A 24,762-nucleotide genomic window follows, 5' to 3' on the forward strand; every position below is an offset into this window, starting at 1 on the left:
CACACTCACTCAAAAAACACGCAAAGAGCCCCAAAGTGAAGAGTTCATGAAGAAAGATTCCACAATCCAGGGAAGGAGGCGATGTCATATTGGCTGATCGAAGTACTGCCCTCCCCCAAACAAAGTTTGAGCCCTAATAGTAGGTTTTCTACTCCTTTTATCCTCTGCATGAGAAGAAATGGAGGGGATGTTCAACCTGGCAATTAGACTGAAATGTTTGTTCCATTTTTTTTTTTTTATAGCAGATAACAAATCAGCATTTTCAGCCCTTTTTTTTTTTTTTTTTTTTTTTTTTTTTGCCTTACTTCAACTTGCCGGTTAGTAAGGCTTTCAATATGATACATTACATTTTGAAAGAATTCAACAGTAGTAGCTTTTTGAAACTCTGTTGCAGTTTGGTTTATGGCATGATTTCTTTAGTGGATTCTTAGGACTCCCAGTTGGTTATTAAAGACAGTCGGTGTTAAACAAACACAGGCCCCGTTTTTGAACCTGTACAATAAACTCAGACACATTAGTCTGTAGTCAAGTCTCTGCAAGTGGCTGACCTCTAACTCTTATGGCTCTAATGGAAGTAGCTGAGTGCCGATTGACAATGGCGAACAGGAGTTTGTGTAACACACAGATGGTACCTGTACGTAAATAGACACAGTTTGCTTCTTTTTGTTTTTAACTGCATTTCATCTGAAGAGCTAGTTGTTTCCTTTCAAAGATTTTATGAGGTGATTGTGCAGCCTTGTGTGTACTTTGCACAAGATAGGTCAGCTATCTATGAGAAAGACTAGGACACTAATATCCTGGTGGTAAAGAAAAAATATTTTGTAATTTAGGCCTATTTTCAATAACATCAGTCATGGGACGGGCTGCAAATAGAAGTGTATTAAAATAAGCTTTGTCCTCTTACAGCAATTTCAGAGAAAATTATTCTTGACACACATGATCTGATCAACTAAGCATCAGTGGTTCTTCTGAACAATCATCATGCAAATTTAAATACCTAAAAGATCATTTATCAAGTTGTACCTGCAGCCCAAATCCTGCCTCCGGTTGCCAGAACAAGTAATTCAGCTGGACATTAGGGAATTTCAATTGGGAGAGAACTACTTGGAGGCCAGAGAGCAGGAGTAGAGCCAATTTGAAGCCACTACTCCAACTTAAGGGCTGGAATAATGTTGATAGTCCTAGCATCTCTCTCTGCTTGCCCCCTCTCTTTACCCCCAAGGAACAGAGAATCTTACAAGCAGTGTATCCACAGGCTGTGCCCCTGCCCAGCACCTACAGCATGATTTCTCTCAGCCACCCGAAGAGCCCACACAGACGTTGTATTTCTGCAGTGTAGAAGATTCACCCCTCTGCTCTAGGTCCTAACATTTCCTCCACTAGAGAAGTACACTAATTCTTCTATGATGGGATCCTTTATGACTCTGGAGGAGAGGCGGAGATTAAGACATGAGAAACTGGGCATTTATTCAAAAATAGCTTGCGAGTCACATTGTGCAATGATATACTGCACACAGACCTATTCTTTTGAATACACTCCCAGAATTCCGAAATTATCACTGCTACAAAACAGTTGTGAACTAGAAAATAACTGTTGATATTGGCAGAAATTTCCCATGCAAGGTCAGCAACTACATTATTCTCCATCTTAGAATTTGATCCAATAGAAAATAAGCTTTAGGAATGCTTTAGCTGTACAGCTGCAGGTGCGAATTTCAGTTCCAAGTGGAAGTACAGTAGCCCTCTCTAACAGCTGCTGAATGCTGCATTAAGAATTTTACATTTAGCCCCTTTCGCAACAGTAGAAGCTTAGACTTCTTGCTGTATAACCATCAGACTTAAGGGAATTACATTGGAAGGCTTACTGAATATGCTGGGTGAGTCCCCTGATATGCTAATGTGGGAGTAGGTTCTTCTTCTTTGAGTAGTATCCCTATAGGTGCTCCACTTCAGGTGCACATGTATCTCTTGAGCCAGTGATCAGAGATTTCTAGCTAGCAGTGTCTGTTCAGCCTTCATGTACGCTATATGCCTCCTCATGGTGGACACCGAGGTTATATAGGGATTCCCAGGCAAACCACTCTCTGTTCCTTCTCTACCACATTGTAGAACACTAGTATGTTCACCTTGAGCTGGGGTGGGCAAACTTTTCGGCCCAAGGGCCACATCTGGGTATGGAAATTGTATGGCGGGCCATGAATGCTCACAAAATTGGGGTTTGGGGTGCAGGCTCTGGCTGGGAGTGCGGGCTCTGTGGTGGGTCCAGAAATGAGGAGTTCAGTGTGCAGGAGGGGGCTCCGGGCTGGGGCAGGGGGTTGGGGTGGGGGGGAGGGCTCCGGCTGTGGGTGTGGGCTCTGGGGTGGGGCTGCGATGAGGGTTTGGGGTGCAGGAGGGGGCTCTGGGCTGGGACCAAGGGGTTTGGAGGGCAGGAGGGGGATCAGGGCTGGGACAAGGGGTTGGGGCATGGGAGGGGGTCAGGGGTGCAGGCTCCAGGCTTTCCTCAAGCAGCTCCCAGAAGCAGCTGCATGTCCCCCCTCCTGCTCTTATGCAGTGACGTGGCCAGGCAATTCTACACACACCCCCATCCACAGGTGTCGTCCCTGCAGCTCCCATTGGCCGTGGTTCCTGGCCAATGGGAGTGGGGGCAGCGTGTGGAGATCCGCGTAGGAGCCGAAAGGGGGACATGCCACTTCTTCCAGGAGCCACTCAGAGCCACGGTATGTGCGAAGCGGGGCAAGCCCCCGACCTTACTCCCTGACTGGAGCGCCAGAGCAGGACTAGCCCTGGATCCTCAAGGACCAGATTAAAATGTCTGAAGGGCCGGATGTGGCCCCCAGGCCATAGTTTGCCCACCCTTGACCTAGAGCATACTTGGACTTTTGCTTTATCCCCTTTTTCTGTCAAAGTTAGTTAGTTTAGGGTTGTTGTTAGTGTTAGAATAGTTGTTAGTTTAGAGGGGAGGACTGATTTCCCTCTCTTTTGCCTTGGGAGACATCCTCTCCTGGCGGACGATGCCTGGCTTACCAGGCTTCAAACATTGCCTCTCTTGCCCGGAGGCTATAGCAGTGAGCCACAGATACTCCAAGTCTGTCCATTGCCTGGGGGAGAGAGTGCCCCATCTCCCAGAGTGCACCTTTTGTTTAACCCTTAAGTCCAGGGCTAAGAAGAACCGGGAAATAAAGCTCAAACTGTTGGCTGTGGAACCTGCAAACACCCTCTGAGCCAGGTCAGGAGATGACCCCCCAACACACATCTGTCCCTGACAGATCTAGCACCCCATCAATCTCAGGGCATGCTTCTCCTAAGAAAGGAAAGCCTTTGGAGCACTCTGGGAAGACTACCGAAAAGAGGAGCACAGAGTATATCTAAGGAGCCACCTCCAAAAAAGACCAGGTCCCCGTCAAGGTCCTCGGTCTCTGATAGGGATGTAAAAAGTTAACCAGTAAGCATTAGTCTTGCCAGTTAACCTGCCTTAACTGTTAACCGCAGGTCAGCTGGCCCCAGGAGCCCTGCGCCAGCCCCAGCATGAGGTACCCCAGCCGTGCTGGCGGATCCGCCCCAGCTACACCAGCTGGCGGGATCAGCCTCAGCCACTTAATTGGGTAACCATTTAAATTACATATTTTAATCGTTTAAACAGTTAACTTTGTAAACGGTATTTACATCCCTAGTCTCCCAGGATACTGTTGAGGCCACAGACTGTTCCTCCAGTACCGGCAGGCCCAGAAAGACCCGGAGCTCCAAGGAGAGGAAGCACAACTCCAGTAGGATGCCCATGCCCTCCGCTAGTAAGGAGAGTAAACATGAGGTACCATCTTGCTCAGCCCTGTCATCATCACTGAAGTATCTCGTTTAGCCATTGGTACCATTGTACGCCTGAACCCAACAATCGGTACCAATGCAAGCAGCTCAGCCGGGGATGCCTGTATAAGTGGTACCCTTGGTACAGAGAAATCATCGGCACTTGACAAAGCCTGTGGTGTGCTCATCGTTACTGGTACCATTGGTTACAGTCATGGCAACCTCATCTACAGTGTGTGTACCGGGGTTCTTTCTGGTATTGTTTGCATGTGTCTACAGAGCAATGTTTAAAATTATTTTAAAATGTTTATAAATGTAAGTTCAAAAGGTACTAACTTGAGGCATAGATGGGGAAAATGTGAAGGGGGGCAGGAGGTGTGGAGAACGGGGTAGTGGACAGGGAGGGACATGGATTGACAGGAAACGGACTGGTTGTCATGGAACCGTGCTGTTGGTCTTGAATGAGTTCTCTTGTGGAGGAGTGAAGAGGAGATGTATGGGACTGGGAGAGGCGGTACGCTGGCCAGGCCATGCAAGAGGGAATAAAGGAGAGATTCAGGGGACTAGAAAGCATGGAAGGGTGAAGGGAAATAGAGGAAATATGTAGGGTGGGTGCAGGGACATGAGAAGGGAAAACATGTAATATGGGGGGGGCACACAGAAAGAATAAGAGTAAGGGTTGGGGCCAGATCCTGTGTTGACCTACACTTTGTCTTGTTATTTACACCAGGGCAACATAGATGCTAAATGCTACTAAATCAGAAGGATGACAATTTACACTCACTTTGCATTCATTTTGTGCTGTTTTAAATGGAGAATCTGGGTCAGTATCTTTTATACCTGTTAAATTTAAAACACGCAACATTTGCTAGATTTTAATCACTTGAAGTTTTGAACATGGAAAAAAAACCTCTCCCCCACTGTGACGTTGCACTCTATGTCATTTCATGAAAATATGCTAATGAGTGTAAATATAATGTAACTGGAATATGCTTCATGCAAAAGGTCTCTTGTAAGGTATCATTACAAAGCTTATAGTCTACTGAGTGTGGTCATCATGTTGTATAAATGTATCACTCTTGTATCTGAAACTAGAAATATGAAATATATCTCTGAGGGCCCATTATAGTTATTCAAAGTGTGGACCATTAATGGTGGTTTGGAATCTTGATGGCTCCCGTTAACCAGGACAATTGACTGTAGATGGCTCTGTTTTACCTGTAAGTCTTCCTGTATACCTGTGTGCTGGCAAGTGGGTAATGAAGTCTTACAGTGACGTGTGATCATGTCACCTGAACTGGAATCCATCTTTAACGTGATGTTTTTCCATTTAGAAGGAGGGGTGGGAACCCAGAGAGGGACAAAGGATTCCTGCCTTATGCAAAAGATATATAAGTGGGTGGAACAGAACAATCATGAGAAATCCCCTAACTACCACGTGAGCTGGAACCAGGGCTGTACCAGTAGAAAGGTTTGTGCCCAGACTATGAAGGCATCCAGTCTGTAATAGAAGCTTATTGAAACATCTGAGGGTGAGGTTTTATCTGTATTCAGTTTTCTTACTGTATTAGACATAGACTTGCATGTTTTATTTTATTTTGCTTAGTAATTCACTTTGTTCTGTCTGCTATTACTTGGAACCACTTAAATCCTACTTTCTGTATTTAATAAAATTACTCTTTACTTATTAATTAACCCATAGTATGTATTAATACCTGCGGGGGCAAACAGCTGTGCATCTCTCTCTATCAGTGTTATAGAGGGCGAACAATTCATGAGTTTACCCTGTGTAAGCTTTATACAGGGTAAAACGGATTTAAATGGGGTTTGGACCCCATTGGGAGTTGGACATCTGAGTGTTAAAGACAGAAACACTTCTGTAAGCTGCTTTCAGTTAAGTCTGCAGCTTCGGGGCATGTGGTTCAGACCCTGGGTCTGTGTTTGAGCAGACCGGCGTGTCTGTCTCAACAAGACAGGGTACTGGAGTCCCAAGCTGGCAGAGAAAGCAGGGGCAAAAGTAGTCTTGGCACATCAGTTGGCAGCCCCAAGGGGGTTTCTGTGATCCAACCTGTCACACCCACCATTCCCTTCCACTGTCCACTCCCCCATATCTCACCCAGGTATAACTGCCCAATCACTCATACCCTTGGGACTTGCTCAAGTATGCAAAGTGGAGAGAAGCTCCACTTTGATGCACGTCATAAGATCTGGTAGAAGAGATCCCTCCAGTGAACCTTCCACACCAACCTGATTTAAACCTTTGGTGCTTGTTCACAGCCCAAAATTATCACTAAAACAATGTGTTTCAGTAGAATCCAGCTAACATCAGACATTATACTTTCTACACAAAAATTTGACATCTTTAAAAATAACTCAAACATTAGAATATCTGGAAATGAATGTGCAGGGGATCCAACTAGTTCCGCCCACCTCCCAGCCTTATCATCTATCATCACTTACTATCACTGCACCTGACTTCTACTGTCCACCCAAACCTAGCATTGCCCCATAAAATGTGTGAAAATATATGCCAAGGTCAAAGTAACAAACTACTAGAATCTAAAACCCATTTCTTATTCAAAAGCTCCATTTCCAGTATACTATATTATAGCTATGTAATATATACTATATCCAGTATATATATATAGCACTGACTTATACTCCAGCCATGCAGAATATGCATTTTATTGTGGATATGCTTAAAGGGACATTATCAAAGTTAGTACATCCTAATTTTAACTTACCTGTAAAGCTGATTGTTATAGCTGGGTATATGCCACTTACTGCAGCTCAGTTGCTTTCTCTCTCTCTCTTCATCATAGTATTTCCTATGCACCTTACATATTCTAAGAAAATCTCACCAGGACTGAGTCAATAAAAGTAAAAATAGCATTAGCTGATCTACTGGCTCCCCAGAAGCAAATTTATAATGAACTCCTCTATAGGGAAATAACTGCATGGGGCACTGTTTCTTTATGTCTGGGACCCTGGCTAAGTGTTAATTGTTTGTTTGTTTTCAATAGTTTAATGTATATTAGTCAGTCATAGAAGGGTAGATATAAAAATAATATATAACTACTAAGATGGATTAATCAGGTATGTTAAATACATATTCTTAAAATCTTAATTAGCATCCTTTTAAGTTGACATAACAAATTATCATAAGAAACAATCCTATTTTTAAAACCATAATCATACCCTATATATTTTCCAGTAATAATGAAACAAATTGTCTTTGCCAGAGAATTTTAAGAACTCACCATGATTTATTTCTGCTTAATAATACAAAAATTGACCCACATTTTCTTCAGTTACGAGTTCTGCTTTATTATTTTGTCTTGAGTTTGTGCTGTTAATTACATCCAAATCTTGAGATAAGTTTCTTAGAAAAATGAGTAGCAGGTACAGTTCTGTTAATAAGCTCCTTATTTCACTCTCTAATGTGCTTCGAGATCCCACGAAAGAAAGAGCAGTAAAGGTACAACATATAGGAGTTGATTTCACAATTAAGTTATACAGGTATGTTGAAAAATCCCAAACATGAAGACTGGGACATTTGTTACCAATTTGGAGTCACATTTTCTACCCAAGGAACAATAATTTTCTATTATAAACACAAACTCACATTGATACAAGGGTATCCATTTGTAACCTGGTGCTTTCTTATTCACTTTGGTTCTTCACTAGTAAATAATTAAGCATCAGCACAAGATGGTGGTGACCGAAAGCCTGGCAGTTGTTCAGAGGCACATATGAAATCAGGTGCTGGTTTCAATCCACTTCTTAGCAGATAAATGTCCACATCACAAAAAGCAACAGAGGGTCCTGTGGCACCTTTAAGACTAACAGAAGTATTGGGAGCATAAGCTTTCATGAGTAAGAACCTCACTTCTTCAGATGCAAGTAATGGAAATCTCCAGAGGCAGGTATAAATCAGTATGGAGATAACAAGGTTAGTTCAATCAGGGAGGGTGAGGTGCAGCTGAGGTGTGAACACCAAGGGAGGAGAAACTGCTTCTGCAGTTGGAAAGCCATTCACAGTCTTTGTTTAATCCTGATCTGATGGTGTCAGATTTGCAAATGAACTGGAGCTCAGCAGTTTCTCTTTGGAGTCTGGTCCTGAAGTTTTTTTGCTGTAAGATGGCTACCTTTACATCTGCTATTGTGTGGCCAGGGAGGTTGAAGTGTTCTCCTACAGGTTTTTGTATATTGCCATTCCTGATATCTGACTTGTGTCCATTTATCCTCTTGCATAGTGACTGTCCAGTTTGGACAATGTACATAGCAGAGGGGCATTGCTGGCATATGATGGCATATATAACATTGGTGGACGTGCAGGTGAATGAGCCGGTGATGTTGTAGCTGATCTGGTTAGGTCCTGTGATGGTGTTGCTGGTGTAGATATGTGGGCAGAGTTGGCATCGAGGTTGTTGCATAGGTTGGTTCCTGAGTTAGAGTTGTTATGGTGTGGTGCGTGGTTGCTGGTGAGAATATGCTTAAGGTTGGCGGGTTGTCTGTGGGCGAGCACTGGCCTGCCTCCCAAGGTCTGTGAAAGTGAGGGATCATTGTCCAGGATGGGTTGTAGATCACTGGTGATGCGTTGGAGAGGTTTAAGCTGAGGACTGTAGGTGATGGCCAGTGGAGTTTTGTTGGTTTCTTTTTTGGGCCTATCTTGTAGCAGGAGGCTTCTGGGTACATGTCTGGCTCTGTTGATTTGTTTCTTTATTTCCTGGTGTGGGTATCGTAGTTTTGAGAATGCTTGTTGAAGATCTTGTAGGTGTTGGTCTCTGTCTGAGGGGTTGGAGCAGATGCGATTGTACCTCAGTGCTTGGCTGTAGATGATGGATCGTGTGGTGTGACCGGGGTGGAAGCTGGAGGCATGAAGGTAGGCGTAGCGGTTGGTGGGTTTTCGGTATAGGGTGGTGTTAATGTGGCCATCGCTTATTTGTACGGTGGTGTCTAGGAAATGGATCTCCCGTGTAGATTGGTCCGGGCTGAGGTTGACGGTGGGGTGGAAGCTGTTGAAATTGTGGTGATATTTTTGTGAAATTTTTCCAGCGTCTCCTTCCCATGGGTCCAGATGATGAAGATGTCATCAATGTAGCATAGGTAGAGAAGGGGCATGAGTGGACGAGAGCTGAAGAAGCGTTGTTCCAGGTCAGCCATAAAAATGTTGGCATATTGTGGGGCCATGCGGGTGCCCATAGCGGTGTCACTGGTCTGGAGATATATATTGTCACCAAATTTGAAATAATTGTGCGTGAGGATAAAGTCACAGAGCTCAGCAATAAGTTGTGCTGTGTCATCATCAGGGATACTGTTCCTGACAGCTTGTATTCCATCTGTGTGTGGGATGTTTGTGTAGAGAGCCTCTACATCCATGAAAAAAGCAACAGAGGGTCCTGTGGCACCTTTGAAACTAACAGAAGTACTGGGAGCATAAGCTTTCGTGGGTAAGAACCTCATGGTGGCTAGGATGGTGTTTTCTGGGAGGTCACCAATGCATTGTAGTTTTCTCAGGAAATCTGTGATGTCACGGAGATAGCTGGGAGTGCTGGTGGCGTAGGGTCTGAGTAGGGAGTCCACATATCCAGGCAGTCCTTTAGTGAGAGTGCCAATGCCCGAGATGATGGGGCGTCCAGGATTTCCAGGTTTGTGGATCTTAGGTAGTAGATAGAATAACCCCGGTCGGGGCTCTAAGGGTATGATGATTTGTTCCTGTGTTAGTGTAGGGAGTGTCCTGAGTAGATGGTGCAGTTTCTTAGTGTATTCCTCAATGGGATCTGAGGAAAGTGGCCTGTAGAATTTGGTATTGGAGAGTTGTCTGGCAGCCTCCTTCTGGTAGTCAGACCTGTTCATGATGACAACAGCACCTCCTTAATCAGCCTCTTTGATGATAATGTCAGGGTGGTTTCTGAGGCTGTGGATGGCATTGCGTTCTGCACGACTTAGGTTATGAGGCAAGCGATGTTGTTTTTCCACAATTTCTGCCTGTGCATGTCGGCGGAAGCATTCTATGTATAGATCCAGCCTGTCATTTCGACCCTCAGGAGGAGTCCATGTGGAGTTCTTCTTCCTGTGTTGTTGGTGGGAGGGTATCTGTGTATCAGTGTGCTGTTCAGTGTTATCTTGAAAATATTCTTTGAGTCGGAGGCGGCAAAAGTAGGCTTCCAGATCACCGCAGAACTGTATCATGTTCGTGGCGGTGCTGGGGCAAAAAGAGAGTCACCGAGATAGGACAGACTCTTCTGCTGGATTGAGTGTGTAGCTGGATAAATTGACGATATTGCTGGGTGAGTTAGGGGTACCCCTGTTGTGGCCCCATGTGGCAGACAACCACAGACAACCTCGCCCACAGACAACCCACCAACCTTAAGCATATTCTCACCAGCAACCACGCACCACACCATAACAACTCTAACTCAGGAACCAACCCATGCAACAAACCTCGATGCCAACTCTACCCACATATTTACACCAGTAACACCGTCACAGGACCTAACCAGATCAGCTACAACATCACTGGCTCATTCACCTGCATGTCCACCAATGTTATATATGCCATCATTTGCCAGCAATGCCCCTCTGCTATGTACATTGGCAAAACTGGACAGTCACTACGCAAGAGGATAAATGGACACAAGTCAGATATCAGGAATGGCAATATACAAAAACCTGTAGGAGAACACTTCAACCTCCCTGGCCACACAATAGCAGATGTAAAGGTAGCCATCTTACAGCAAAAAAACTTCAGGACCAGACTCCAAAGAGAAACTGCTGAGCTCCAGTTCATTTGCAAATTTGACACAATCAGATCAGGATTAAACAAAGACTGTGAATGGCTATCCAACTACAGAAGCAGTTTCTCCTCCCTTGGTGTTCACACCTCAACTGCTAGCAGAGCACCTCACCCTCCCTGATTGAACTAACCTCGTTATCTCCATACTGATTTATACCTGCCTCTGGAGATTTCCATTACTTGCATCTGAAGAAGTGAGGTTCTTACCCACGAAAGCTTATGCTCCCAATACTTCTGTTAGTCTTAAAGGTGCCACAGGACCCTCTGTTGCTTTTTACAGATTCAGACTAACACGGCTACTCCCCTGATACTTGACACATCACAAAAACTAATCTTCGATATTATTATGTGACACTCCTGTTGGCATCCTCCTAAAGTCAAAGGAATCACAATACCAGATCAGACCAGGGAAGTTCCTAACAGTGAGTACATTGTTATCCATATAAATAACTATTCCTTTTTTAATCCTTCTGAGGTCTTGTATATCTTGTGGCAGTGAGTTCCATGGTTGACTATCTGTTGTATCAAAATATATTTCTTTTTATAAATTTTAATTGAAATTTCTTGACTTTCATTTTCATTTTTCTTTTATGAGAAAGGGTAAATAAATGTACCCTTACCCAATTTACCTTTTCTGTATCATTCATTATTTTATATATATCTTGTATGTCCTCTCTTATTTGTAAACTTACTAGTATTTTCAATCTCTTTTAATATTGAAGTCTCCCATGTGTCTATCATTTTAGATCCCCATCTATGTATCCCCTCTGTTTGATCCTTTTTTTTTTTTTTATGGGAATTGACCACAGTATCTGAGGTGAAGAACTGCTATTAATTTTTGTAATGACATAATACTTTAATACTATTTTTATTAAATCCTAGCACTGGATTGTTGTTTTGACTGCCACTGCACATTAAGCAGAGGTTTTCACTGAACTCTCTCAGTGTAAGGTTCAGTACTTTTCCTTAGGGGTTAAATTTAGAATTTTGCAGCACGTATGATTTGTTCAAATAATCTCTTTCAATATGCATTACCTTATATTTGTCAGTGTTTAATTGCATCCAGCGTCCTGCTGTCCATTAGGTCTCTTCTGGAGTTTTCATAGTCTTCTCTAATAATGACTGTCCTCAATACATTTGTTTCACCTGCAGATTTTATCACTTCACTGTTACACCCTCTTTTCCACAGTATTAAGTATGTGAAACAATACCAGATATAGATCAGTGAGAAAACTCACTGTTAACCATTTGCCCTATTGAAAATTGACCATTTACTCTTACTCTCTGTTTTCTCTTTCTTTGTAATTGCAGAACTTTCCCCCCAAGACTATTTAGTTTCCTCAGTAGACTCTTATGGGGGGCTATGTCTAAGGCTTTTTAAAAGTTCAGATTAATTAAATCTGTCAGTTTTCTTTTAACCATAGATTTTTGCATCCACAAGAGATTCTGGTAGATTGAAGAAGCATGGTTTTCCTTTACACAAGTTGTACTAGTTTATCCTTTTTCCTTAGGTTTTGTTACCTGCAGTCTTCTAATATAATAGCTGATTTTAATAAGAGGCTGCATATTTTTGTTTGCAGCTCACCCATTTCATTCTTAAATTCCTTCAGAACTCTCCGATGAATATCATCTGGTCCTGGTATCTTGTTGCTATTTAATATATCAGTTTGTTCCAGCCACCATCTCTTTGTCAGTTAAGGTGGTGATGGTCCCAAGGGAGTTCCTCTGCCAGCCATTGTCATAAAGAAACTGACCTGGAGCCCAGTGATGTAGGCTAAATATATGTATGAGAGGTGTGCAAGGAGCTACTATGATCAAAGTGGTCATAACTTTCATGCTATGGAGTTCCTGTCTGGTATCACACTGGTAAGAACCTAGGAGTGGAATTAGAGATCAATATCTTTGGAGAAAGATACTTAAAGATAGGTGTATAATTAGAGAGACTTTATATATAAATTAGGGTATATTGTCAAACATTTTGTGGAAATACTATGGTTTTCTGACATCATATAGGCATCAGATTTTTTCATGTTTAACTGTTTGCTTGTTTTCTTCCACTTGAGACATTAAAAATGTTAGCTCTTGTGGTAGTTTTCGTTTTAGACAGTTTAATGTTTCTTTGGTAGGTCTTGGCCCATTTTTGACAATACACGTCAGGATCCCACAGGGCTAACTGCAGTTCTTCGGACTACAGATCTAGTTGGAGTCTTGCATATGCTGTACTGTATTCTTTTCCATGGCACAATCTCAGATCCAAACATGGCAAGTCCTAAAGAGAGTTATACAGAGAACACGATCCAGGTTGCTATTCAGAGTTTACGCTTCTTCAATAGCTTTGCAGTTCTTGATCTGCCAGCTTTTCAGGTAACAATTTTTGCTTTTTTAACTTATGCTTAAAATTAGAACATATATTGTTGTGTACATTTTCTTTTAATTTAGCCAAATGCATATAGTTGTATTTAAAATTAACTTGAGGAAGAGTCACAAATGAAATAAATACTCTTTGATCTTATCTCTGCATGCATAGAATTGCTATTTGCTAATGTTATTTCCATTGTCTAACTATGGGAAATAATAAATGCAATCTATTTTTTTATTATAAGGCAGACATACAGAACACACAAACTAAACTGAATATACAACATTACCATTTTTGTTCCACTGGTTTTGAGGATGACCAGTATGTTATATATCAATTCTAATCTCCTGTGTTACAAGCTTGCAAACCTTCTGTGCCACGGTCCACAAACAGCTATTTTTTTTCTTTTCGGAATGGAAAATGGCTTACTTCTATGATATTTTGAGCTGCTTAGGTGCCTTGAGTTGATGGCTGCATCCCTAGATCACACTGTGTTTAAGTGTGACTTGCCACTTACTTAAATTTAAGATGGTACAACTCAGCTAGAAAAATACTATCTTTTAAAATTCCTCAGGAAAAAAACATTCAAATTTGGCAGATGGGAAGTATATCAAATGAAGCTTTTATGTATAATGTATACAACTAATAGTCCTGATCTTACAACTAGTTCTGTGCAGGAAGACCCCTTCATCCACATGGATCCAGTTGCAGGATCAAGGCCACCCTATTGGGAGGGACAAATTTCCCAAAAGTAGAAGTTATTTCATATGTAAACATTGTAATATCTTAGGGCTGACAATGCAGTAAAAAATGTAATTTCAGTTCAATAAAGCATTTGCTTACCTGCTTTGCTGAATTGGGGTGATAGTATTGTTTTGATGGACAGAATCACTGTTCCAATCTTAATAACTACTTGTCTCCATCTATTAATGTTAACTATTTAGTTAATGTTAAAAAGGCAGCACACACCTGAAACATATCATTGTCCCTCCTGACACTTAGGAACTGTAGCAGACTATAAGGCAGGAAAGAAAGAAAACATAGTTTATGTTCTGCCTGATGATTATTAGCTTTCAGGAATAGTTTTATCATGTAATAGTAAGACTATAGAACAGTTTTCTGATTAAAAGAAGAGGTTCACTTGTGGCACAGTATGAATTAATTTCAGCACAGATAATCCCCTGGCTCATGGGTGTGTACGTCATTTAACATGACAGTCTAACAATTGAAAGATGGTAGTGAGAAACAATACACAGGATACTGAATTACTATTAATTCAGGCTAAAGAGGAAGCATAGTTTCCTTGAAAAATTAGTTTAACTTTTATACACAAACTCATGTACCCCTTGGCCTGTTGTTATCAGGGAAGGTTAAACACAGAGCATTAGGTCACAGCATGCATGGACATGACTAATTAAATAAGGGCTGGACCCAAAAACATATTGCTACATGATGTAAAGTAGCAAATAGATACTATATTATGTTTTGAAGCTTGAAAGTATAACAACTTATTGGGGGAATTAACTATGGAGATGGAAGATATCCATTGCTGGTTTTTTAAAACAAAAATTCAATTTTTCTGGGCTGAATTTTGATTATGTTAAAACCTAACTCTAGCACACTTAGATTTATGTACATATAGTCCACACAGACTAGAAGATATGAAATAAAGAAAACTTTCAGATGAAAGATATTTTCCCACAGGCCTGAGCTGTTGTTTCATTAGAGTTAGTAGACTGTCATGCTCATTCCTTATGCTTCAGTTTTCCCCTTTGACCTTATGTCGCTCTGTCTGTTTGACATGTTTATTAAATAGAGGCTGTAGGCTGCACAGATAAAATCTAATTCTCCTGAATCTCTACACTACAGCAATTTGCCTACTTTCAGAAAGTATCCCCCCAAAAAATTGCAGCTGATGGTTGTCTTATTTTGAATGTTTCCAACTTCTGAAAATGTTTGTTTGAAAAGTTATTAGTTATTATTTATCTTTCTTTTCCGTTCAGAACACACAGATATTAATGAGAAATGTATTTTGCTCTTTTGCAAAAATTGGGAATGATTTGTTTTCCTTTGCTTATTACTGAGAATTATTATTAGTATTAAGTTTTCCCGGAACATGTTCTGCATATTTAATGAAATTGGCTGCTTAATGCTAACAGAATGCCAAGTGAGAAGAATCCAAATTTTTCTTTGCCCATTTAAAAATAAAATTCAGTTTTATTTACAGTGGCATTTATCATATTAATTAACATCCTACTGATAAGTTGATGAAAAAATTAAGGAGGGGAGAGGGGCAGGGGTTCATTTGGCATTTTTTTACCACGACCATTATACAATCAAAAGTATAACCAAAATCTTACTTGAATACTTTCTGATAACGTTGAAAAGTATGTGATTTGTAGTTTCAACTCTCATTTGTTTCAGTTAGTCCCTATAATATATTGCTAGGTTATGATTTCATATTTTCTGTTAGTCTATTGTAGGTGCTGAGGGACTTTCTCTTGCATTCCGTCATATTATCAGCTCTTTGCTGTGGTACTGTTCTCAGCATACCTGTGAAGGACTGCTACATGAAGTCATTGTTTGTGTTGGGTATTTTACTGTCAACCATCCAGATAATCAGGTAAGGAAATCAGAAAATGTGTTTGGGATTATCGTGCACGTGTTTAGGCCCTGATCTTGAAATACTTAATTATGTAAGTAGTGCCATTGTGTGTAAATTTATGAACATACATAAGCATCTGTAAGATAGGAGCCTAAGTTTTGTATTAGGACGAAAGACTAAATGAGGAATGTAAAGGGGGACATCATCTTTTTGGCATTTATTTATTTTTTATGGTTGGTACTCCTATGCTTGAGATACTCATAGCACTGACCAGCCATAGTTAGGCCTGGTCACTGCCAAAACAGGACTGTTGACAAGTATGTTTTTCATGTCCACAAGGGTGTTATATCTTAGGTTCATATATTTTCTTTTTATCCTTTCCTATTGGATAGACGTTTGTACCAGAGAGAAGGTCAAATTCTACCTTTAGATATATGCAAATGCAAATCTCCTGGAAACCAATAAGAGCTGTGCATGCATATCTGAGAATAGAATTTATCCTTTGTTCTTCATTCTTCCATTAATTTTAACCTTTCTATTTGTACTAAATTATATTAATAGTGCACTGGTCTCTCTGATTCCTATGGGAATGACACTTACATTCTGCTTTAGTTGCAAAACATAACCTGATATTACAACATTGGAAATCCCCTTCAACTTCCTGGACACTGCGGTCCACAGCTATAATGGACTCCCAGAACTCACACACTAGAAAGAACTGCTTACAAAATAATCAGGATGCAAAACTTTGAGGATATTTGGATTCGGAGTATACCAGTGTGTAAATCAGGGCAAAACTTCACCCTTGCTCTTTATTTTTGAATACTTGGACCTGACTGTGTATGTGTATATAGAAATTGTATTATGTCGCATTATCCTTTGATATTATTTGGTTATATGGTATATTTTACATTGTCATTTGCTTTATTACTCCTTTATGTCTGTTTCTGCTATGCCCCTTTTCCGTTAAACTATTTTATTCAGAATTAGAAGTTTAATCCCCTCCATAAATTGAAGAGCAGATATAAGTGAATGTTTCAACTTGTCAGTATACGTTTAAAAAAAACAAAAAACCTTTTGAATTATGATGATAGGGCTGTCAACTTCAATTTGAACATTGTAATATCTTAGGGCTGACAATGCAGTAAAAAATGTAATTTCAGCGGTTTTGGCCACAGCTTCAGAGAAAGTGCTGCAGCCCTGCTACCGTGTGAAGCCAAATCCTAATTCAGGATCCAAAAGTTGCCTGGCACTGCTCCCTCAGAAAACTGACTCCAAGAATGGTCCTGTGTTTTGCAGGGCTAATGTTAAGTAACTTGGAACTTGAATCGGGATTAGACTCCATAGAAGCAGAAATTGAGAAGTCCTGTGGAGACACTGCTCTTTCACACAGACTGCCTGCAGGTGGTATTTTTGTAATGCGTTCATTTTGAGAGCGGAGTGGTATTGCTGAGCTTTCCAAATTACCACTGCAGTATAACTGGTCTTGGTACACAGAAGTGCCAGTGAACTCCATCTTCCTTTTCTCTCCACTTCAGGAATTCTTTTTTTGGCTCACAAGTATAAACAGTTGTGATCCATTGGAAAAGGGACATGCACCATTAATGTGCCAGTAATAGCACAGAAGAGGGACGACTTTCCAGAGATGTCAGTTGTAGTGCTCTGTAGTGCCCATCGCTGTTTAGATTTGTGCCCTAGGGCAAAGGTCCACCAGCTTGTGAGCAGGCACCATGCCATTCTAGCAGATGGCTATGGTGAGTAGGTAGCCAAGAGATAAAGTATGTGCATAAATGTGTTTTTCTGAGGGCATGATTCCCAGCTGGTAATGTTGCTGTCTGTCTAAATCTTCAGCATCTGCACTTGTGGTTAAAGTCATGTACCATCACTAATCTACCTATGAACTGGATTAAATTTGAGGATTAATAAATAACTTTTTCACCTACATAAAATAATGTTAGGTCCTTGCTAAAATAAGCACAGTGGTTGTCAGGCGGTAGAGGCAGTGTACATAGTGGACTGCTTTGGTGTCACTTCTTCAAGCTATTTATTTCTGTTAGAGATATGCAAAATTAAGGGTCATTTTGTGAGCATTTCACTCATAAAAATGGCAATTTTCATTTAATGCTTTGCAAATTTTTTTGCAAAAATCAGTTTTCTCAAGCAAAAACATGTTTCCACCCTGTTCACAATTTGTTGAAGACTACCAAGATCCCACCCACCTTTTAAAACCACCATGTTTCACCCTTCAGCCTGTGGCATAATAATTATGACATCTCCAACTAGATGGGTTACAAGTTTTACTTTTATGTCATAGAATCTGGTAATTTGTTATTTAATTTTTTTAAAATCCACATGTATTTTAAATGGTCAAATTTTGCTCCTTAGAGAAACTAGATATTCATGCCTCCTGGTCTGTTTTAATCTAAAGAAGAGAGAAAACTAATCTCTGGGTCAATTTGATTCTCTTTCCTTCTGTAGGACCATTCATGTAGGCTCAAATAAGGAGCATTTCTTTACCTCAAGTTGGACCCTTCAGGTTTCAACACCTTTTCAGAAAGTTACATGCCTGTATTGTGAGGATAAGGGCAATAATTGAGTTTCTCTTTTACACTGTTTAAGCATAGACTGTCTCTGGCCAACTAGTAATAAATTCAGGTACCGAACAGGCACTGGGATTTGCGTGCAACTGTTATTTTCGTATGCTAGTGCTGTGATTCCCAGTATTGAAGTGATGCCTTCCATGATACAGGAAGTGCTACTGGTTCATTTATTAGCACTATAATGTTAGTTCCTGGACTTTCTGTTTTTACATTGAACATTTGTGCAATGCTAGTTTTAAAAAAATTAGTATATTCCTGAAGCAGAAGCCAAATAACAAATGCTCTAGAACCGTAAACATTAGCCTCCTTAAAGATGCTGAAGTGTTGTAAGTAAGACACAAGAAGTAATTCTTCTGCTCTACTCTGCATTGATTAGACCTCAACTGGAGTATTGTGCCCAGTTTCAGGAAAGATGTGGACAAATTGGAGAAAGTACAAAAAGCAACAAAAATGATGAAAGGTCTAGAAAGCATTACCTTATGAGAGAAGATTGAAAAAATTGGGTATGTTTAGTCTGGAGAAGAGAAGACTAAGGGGCTTACATTGTAGCAAGGGTGGTTTAGGCTGGACATTAGGAAAGACTTTCTGTCAGGGTAGTAAAGCACTGGAATAAATTGCCTAGGAAGTTTGTGGAAACTCTGTCATTGGAGATTTAAAGGCAGGTTAGACAAACACCTGTCAGGGATGGTCTACATAATACTTAGTCCTACTTTGAGTGCAGGGGACTGGACTAGAGGACCTCTCAAGGTCTGTTCCAGTTCTATGATTCTATGCTCCAAGAAGTCAAAGCATGTATCCCAGATTTCACCGAAGAAGACAAATATCCCTTAAATCCTGATAACTGTGTTTGTATATTCATCAAGCGCATTTTAAGGGACCATTGACTGAGATATTTCATATCAGCCTTCTGATTGCTCCTGCAGTCAAAAAAATATTTGTTGTGGTTTGTTTGTAGTTTAAACAAGTCTTTTTCTCTGTAGATTCTTAGTCCCCTATTATCTCCTGTAAATTTCAATTCCCTGCTTACAAGAACAAGGCAGACAAGTAGCGTGGTATATTACAGTGTGTCTGTGTACATTCACATGTATGCCTACAAGCACAGACACAAAACCCTATATGATGAGTAGGACAAAGCAGCAGCAAGCTTGTTATTCAGAATTTGGCAGCCCCTATTTTAGAGGCTGGACAGATTTTTCAGCAGAGTAAATTTTAAAATAATGTTATTAGTAAGGTATGTTATATTTTAGGGCTGCCAACCTTGACATTGTCTTTTGAAAAGTAATACAGTGGAGTCCTGATTTAAATAACAAAATAACTTTTGGTCTGTGCAACCAGTGATCAGGATAAAGGGATTCTCTTTTGTTTGGACCATACTTGCTAAGTTTATTTTAAAATTACTATGACTTTCTGACATTGCCTACATTTATTGTATTAGTAATAGTTTTTTCATATCCTGTTTTAATCTTCATAAAGCTTTTTTCAGGGCCTGGGTTATGAAACTAACAATTTTTTAAAGCAAACAGTCCTTTAATATGTTAAATGCTTTAGCATCATTAGTCGAGTGTAAACTGCACTGTCTGTTTTGTATCAGCACGTGAACTTTTATTTACTGTAGGGTTAGACATCTTGCATTTTTACAAGACAAGAATTCTGTAATCATGCGTTAGTGTAAGATTGCTTTATTAGGCATCTGCTTTGCATAAAGTATGGTCAGTGAAACTGGTTCTCTTTATTTGTCACCATTTAGTCTATTAACTTAAGAAAACAGGTCCCATGATACTAAAGATGCACTCAAAATAATAATAAAAATAAAAATAATGTCCCTATCTTTGATTAAGCCAATCATCAACTTACTATAGGATAAGAGTTTCTAATTAAAATGTTGTTGTTAATTAAAAATCCCCTCGTATTTTATTACATTTTCATTCCCTTTTCTACTTTGTCTGATTTAATTATTATAATGAACGTAATTGCTATGTGCTGTCAACCATCTACTTCATTTGCATTTTATATTGGATAATTGAATGTAGCCTGATAATTAAATTAACACAAATGACAGATGATTTGGCTTCCTTCACATTACTGTTTGGGGAATAAAAATCTTTGCATATTCATTGTAGTTAGGGAATATTCTTAATTTGGAAAATCTTTTCAAATTAAAGACCTTAGTTAGACCCGTGATCTTGCATCAAAAGGCTTCTAAAAGAAGTTGCACTGTTCATCTATCTAGTTGTGCCTGTATCATAAATCTAGTTTTATTACTTTCAGGAATTAACACAAACAATGTATTTAAACTGCTTTTGTGTGAGTCTGATTCACTTTGGGTATTGGCAATACAGAGCCTTATACCTCTAAATTATCAATCTGAAGCATGATGTTATTAGGTCACTGGGTATAAACTCCACATTTATTGGCTCAAGAAAAGTCATTTAGATTTAAAATGTTTTTATTGTAAATTCATATATAATTTATAACATTAATGGATTACAATAAACCATCTGTTGAAAATAGGAATACATATATTAAAGGGTTAGTTTTCATTTAATATTGTCATCTACCTACTAGGACACAGCAATAGCATTTTTAATGTGGAAGATTTAATGCAAAACTGACAGAACCTTTTGTACAAGTATAACACCAACTGTAATTTGAAAATGAAAAAAGACCAGTCAACTTTTCAATAGAGGAGTTTCTCCTTTCTTAAAACTATTACACATCACACAGCAGTAAAATCACGGTATAAATATAATGCTAAAAAAAACGAAGAGTAAACACTTTGTTTCAACTATTTAACATAAAGTTAAAACAAACAAAAAGTCCATAAAATTATAAAATGGTCTAAATTACATTTACACTCACTTTAAAGCCACTTCACATTGTCAGAGTGGTGTAATGTGGCCATTAGTGTAAATGAAAATCAAGCCCAAATTTTTAAAGAAACCTCAACCTACCTTTAAAATTTGCATTTGACTTTTTTTTAATCCAGTCCTTTGTGAGATTATTTTGACATCTAGCTATGTGATTTATGGGCACAAATACTGGTTGCATGTGTGGAAAATATGTTGTCATGTTTATCAAAGTTGCTGATAAATTCTTTCATTTCTATGAGCTTCCTAAATTAATATTTGCAAATTTGTAATACTTAAATAGTTGTGTAACTGAAAAAGCACAATAATAGCATTATTAAATATATTGTTTCTGTGGCATGAAATTATACTTACTAGTAGATACTTATTTACTATTTTACACTTGTAGGCATTAGCTGGGGCTTGAGGAAGAAGCAGCAAAGTGTAACTGTAAAAGTTAATTATGCCAAGTTTTACTTCATACTGTTTTCCAAGCCCATAGGTTGAAATTTTCATAGCAGTACAGGGGATTTATCTTTAGTGGAAAATGTGTGGCTAAATCCCCTGCACTGCCTTGAAAGTTTCAGCCATAGTGTCTGATATCCTTTATTGTTCTGAAATGTTAAATTATGACAGGAGAGATATAGCTAGTATTTACTATCAGTTTTCTGTACATACCAGTTCTTAGAACTGTAAGAGGATGTTTGTTTACTGGGGACCTTGTGCACCTGGCTGTTCGCCAGCATGCAAAAGAGGAAAAGACGTGGAATAAAGGGGCAAAAGGGCCTCTAACCCATGGAAGGGAGTGCAAAGCCAGTGTACCTCACTCTCTCCCTTACTCAAGCCTAGGGAAACCCACTGCATGAGTGAGGGGAAAGGAATAGAGCTAGGGAGCAATAACTCTAAGCAGCATGCTCCTTCTGAAACAGTATTTCCACCAGAGGAGCCAGCTGAAGTTACTGCTGCTAAGAGAAGCATCAGCTATCATAGAAAGTGTCTAAACAGACTTCGTCAACTTTAAAATCACAATTATGTCTGAAAATAATTTCCTGTTGTTTTACAGGTAACACCTAAGATTACTTCACCTATAGAATTTAAAGGGGAAAAAAAGCTTTAATTTTTGCAGGTGGTTTATTTTGTGCATTTGATAGCACTTTCTGTGTATAATTTTCACTGTTTTCTTACTGTAGTCTGTCAGTTTCCACTGTTGTTTGCATCAGTCTTTCAACAAAAGGGAAGAGCAAAACTTTTAACAATAGGATAATGGGATTATAAAACCACATAAATTGACAGGGAGGCTTGGGGGACAGGTATAAGAAAGAGAAGCTGGAGACTCCACCAATGGTTTTGTTGGTGGAGTTGATTATTAAATTTTTGTTATAATCGCATTGCTGCTGGGGTAGTTGTGAGGCATTGGGAGTTCACCCAGACCAGTAAGGGATTGTGTCACTGCCTGCCTTGTAACTCTGAGTGCTTCTGTGGTATGCAACTTTGGTTCAGAGCCTGACATCAGCAGCCTACTTACAGCACAGTGACCTCGCCCTGGCTTCCATCACCCTAGTTACTCCTTGCAGGGTGACATCAGCAGTCTACTTACAGCACAGTGACCTCGCCCTGGCTTCCATCACCCTGGTTACTCCTTGCAGGGTGACACCAACAGCCTTTCCAGTCCCGAATTTACCCAAAACCGTCTCTTCTGCAGTGCTCAGCCCCTCTCACTGTAGCACTCACAAAACTTTATCAAATCCACTGCTCCTTTGAAGAAACAGTACACAGCACCCGCCTGTTAGTTTGGCTGAGGATTTTACCCTTCAGTCTGAAATACTGTACTCAAATGGCTGTGTAATAAAACAAGATTAAGTTTATTTATAAAGAAGGGATATTTAAGTGATACCAAGTAGAAGTAATTGAGATAGAAATGGTTACAAACAAAAGTAAAAGTATGCTTCTAAGATTAAAACCTAATTAAACAAACTAGAGCCTTTTGTTCAAAGCAGTTTCTCACCACAGTTGTGCTTCCAGCATGACTGGCCAGTTCTTAGCAAGGATCCAACACAGGGCTCAAAGCGCTTGGTTTTTTTGGCTCTTCAGGTGAAGGACGCCAAAATGGCTTTTTCTCTCTGCTTATATCCTCATAGACTTTAAGGTCAGAAGGGACCATTATGATCATCTGGTCTGACCCCCTGCATGCTGCAGGCCTCAAGACCCTTCCCTGGACTCTGCCGTTGAAGTCCCCAATCCTGTGTTTTAGTGACTTCAATCGGCAGAGACCCTCCTGCTAGTGATCCCTGCCCCATGCTGCGGAGGAAGGTGAAAAACCTCCAGAGGCTCAGCCAATCTACCCTGGAGGAAAATTCCTTCCCGACCCCAATGATTATCTGTGTTTTCAAAGTCAGGTGGCCTTCCTGGGGGCTCAGCTTGCTATGTCTACCAGGGAGCTGATGCCATATTAATTTTTTGCAGTCTCCTCTTCCCTCCTCCCCCATCTGGATAGTTAAGTGGCAATCTCCATTCACTAGTTCGATGGTTTTGTTTATCTTTTATGTAAATGTACTTCATTGTCTCTTCTTCTCAGTTTTCCACTGGAGACCATTCAAGCACATGGGACCACATTCCTTTGTCTAGGGAAGGGTGCTTAAGACCTACCTGCCAAACACATTTCAGTAACCTATTTCCAGTACATATTTATTATTTTCATATATCACCTGTATATCCTTAATGCCACTGTGTTACCAGTTCGCATATGATACCTTACATAACAGCTTTTAGATACAGATTATGACAGCAGTGAGTTCAGATACATATAGCCGCTCAGGCCAGCTTAGACTACTAGGGAGCCTCTAGCAGTGGGGCATTCTTAGGGTCCTAGTAGTGCTGTCAGTGAGTTGATTTTTAGACTGTTAGGAACGAATTGTATTTTTAAGAGTCTAACAAGGCGACCTACTGCATGGGATGAGTGCTCTTTTTTTGTAATTAGCACAAATCTTGGTAAAAAAATAAATAAATAGTACCCCAAACGACTTTTAGCTCAATTTTTTTTAACTAAGTAGATCTCATATTTATAGTGTCCTTTTAACATAGGACTTTAAACACCAATTTGACTATTTGTAGCCAAATTGTTTACAATCATATGATACTAAAAAAAAATGATTTTTTTCAATTGGAACCATAAAAATCATTGGGGATGTTCTTGAATACTTTAACATGTTCATAAGTCATATGGTGTGTTGTAGTCTTGATAAACCAGAAAAAATCCACGTGTAATAAAACTCATTGTCTTAAAATGGAGCGAATTAAAACACAGTTTTAGTGAGTTTTACATAACCCAAGAGGAGTTTAAGTGGACAAAGGCCTTCAATAAGAATGATTTTCCACTCTAGATACAATTGGGGAAGCATGGGAACATCTTGTAGATAATTTGTCAAGACATTTTTAGACTGTTAGGAACTAATTGTATTTTTAAGAGTCTAACAAAGCGACCTAAGAGATGGGATGGGTGCTCTTTTTTTGTAATTAACACAATTGTAATTGTTCTTCATGGATGAACAAAAACCTGGTGCAAAAAATGTATTGAAAATTTTCAAACTGCTGTGCCTAAAATGCAATAAATAACAGTGACCACAGGTAATTCAAATAAGGCAAGATCTTTAATAGCTTTGTAGGTTAACTGTACTGATAAAACACCAAAGTGGGTCCTGTGCTTTGTGGGATATTGACATATCTGAACAAAGATTTTATGATGATGAACCATA

General features: G+C 39.8%; 1 protein-coding gene across 1 annotated transcript in view; it reads left to right on the plus strand.

The window, feature by feature from the left end:
- SCAPER (S-phase cyclin A associated protein in the ER) overlaps window positions 1-24,762 on the plus strand; it is a gene marked incomplete in the record, with an annotated part of 368,987 nt that overhangs the window by 316,007 nt on the left and 28,218 nt on the right. The window contains 2 exon segments of the mRNA XM_034784768.1: window positions 12,727-12,964; window positions 15,433-15,582. Coding sequence (XP_034640659.1) covers window positions 12,727-12,964; window positions 15,433-15,582 — 388 coding nt within the window.

This window comes from Trachemys scripta, chromosome 10, assembly GCF_013100865.1.
Source record: "Trachemys scripta elegans isolate TJP31775 chromosome 10, CAS_Tse_1.0, whole genome shotgun sequence".
Classification (NCBI taxonomy): Eukaryota; Metazoa; Chordata; order Testudines; family Emydidae; genus Trachemys; species Trachemys scripta.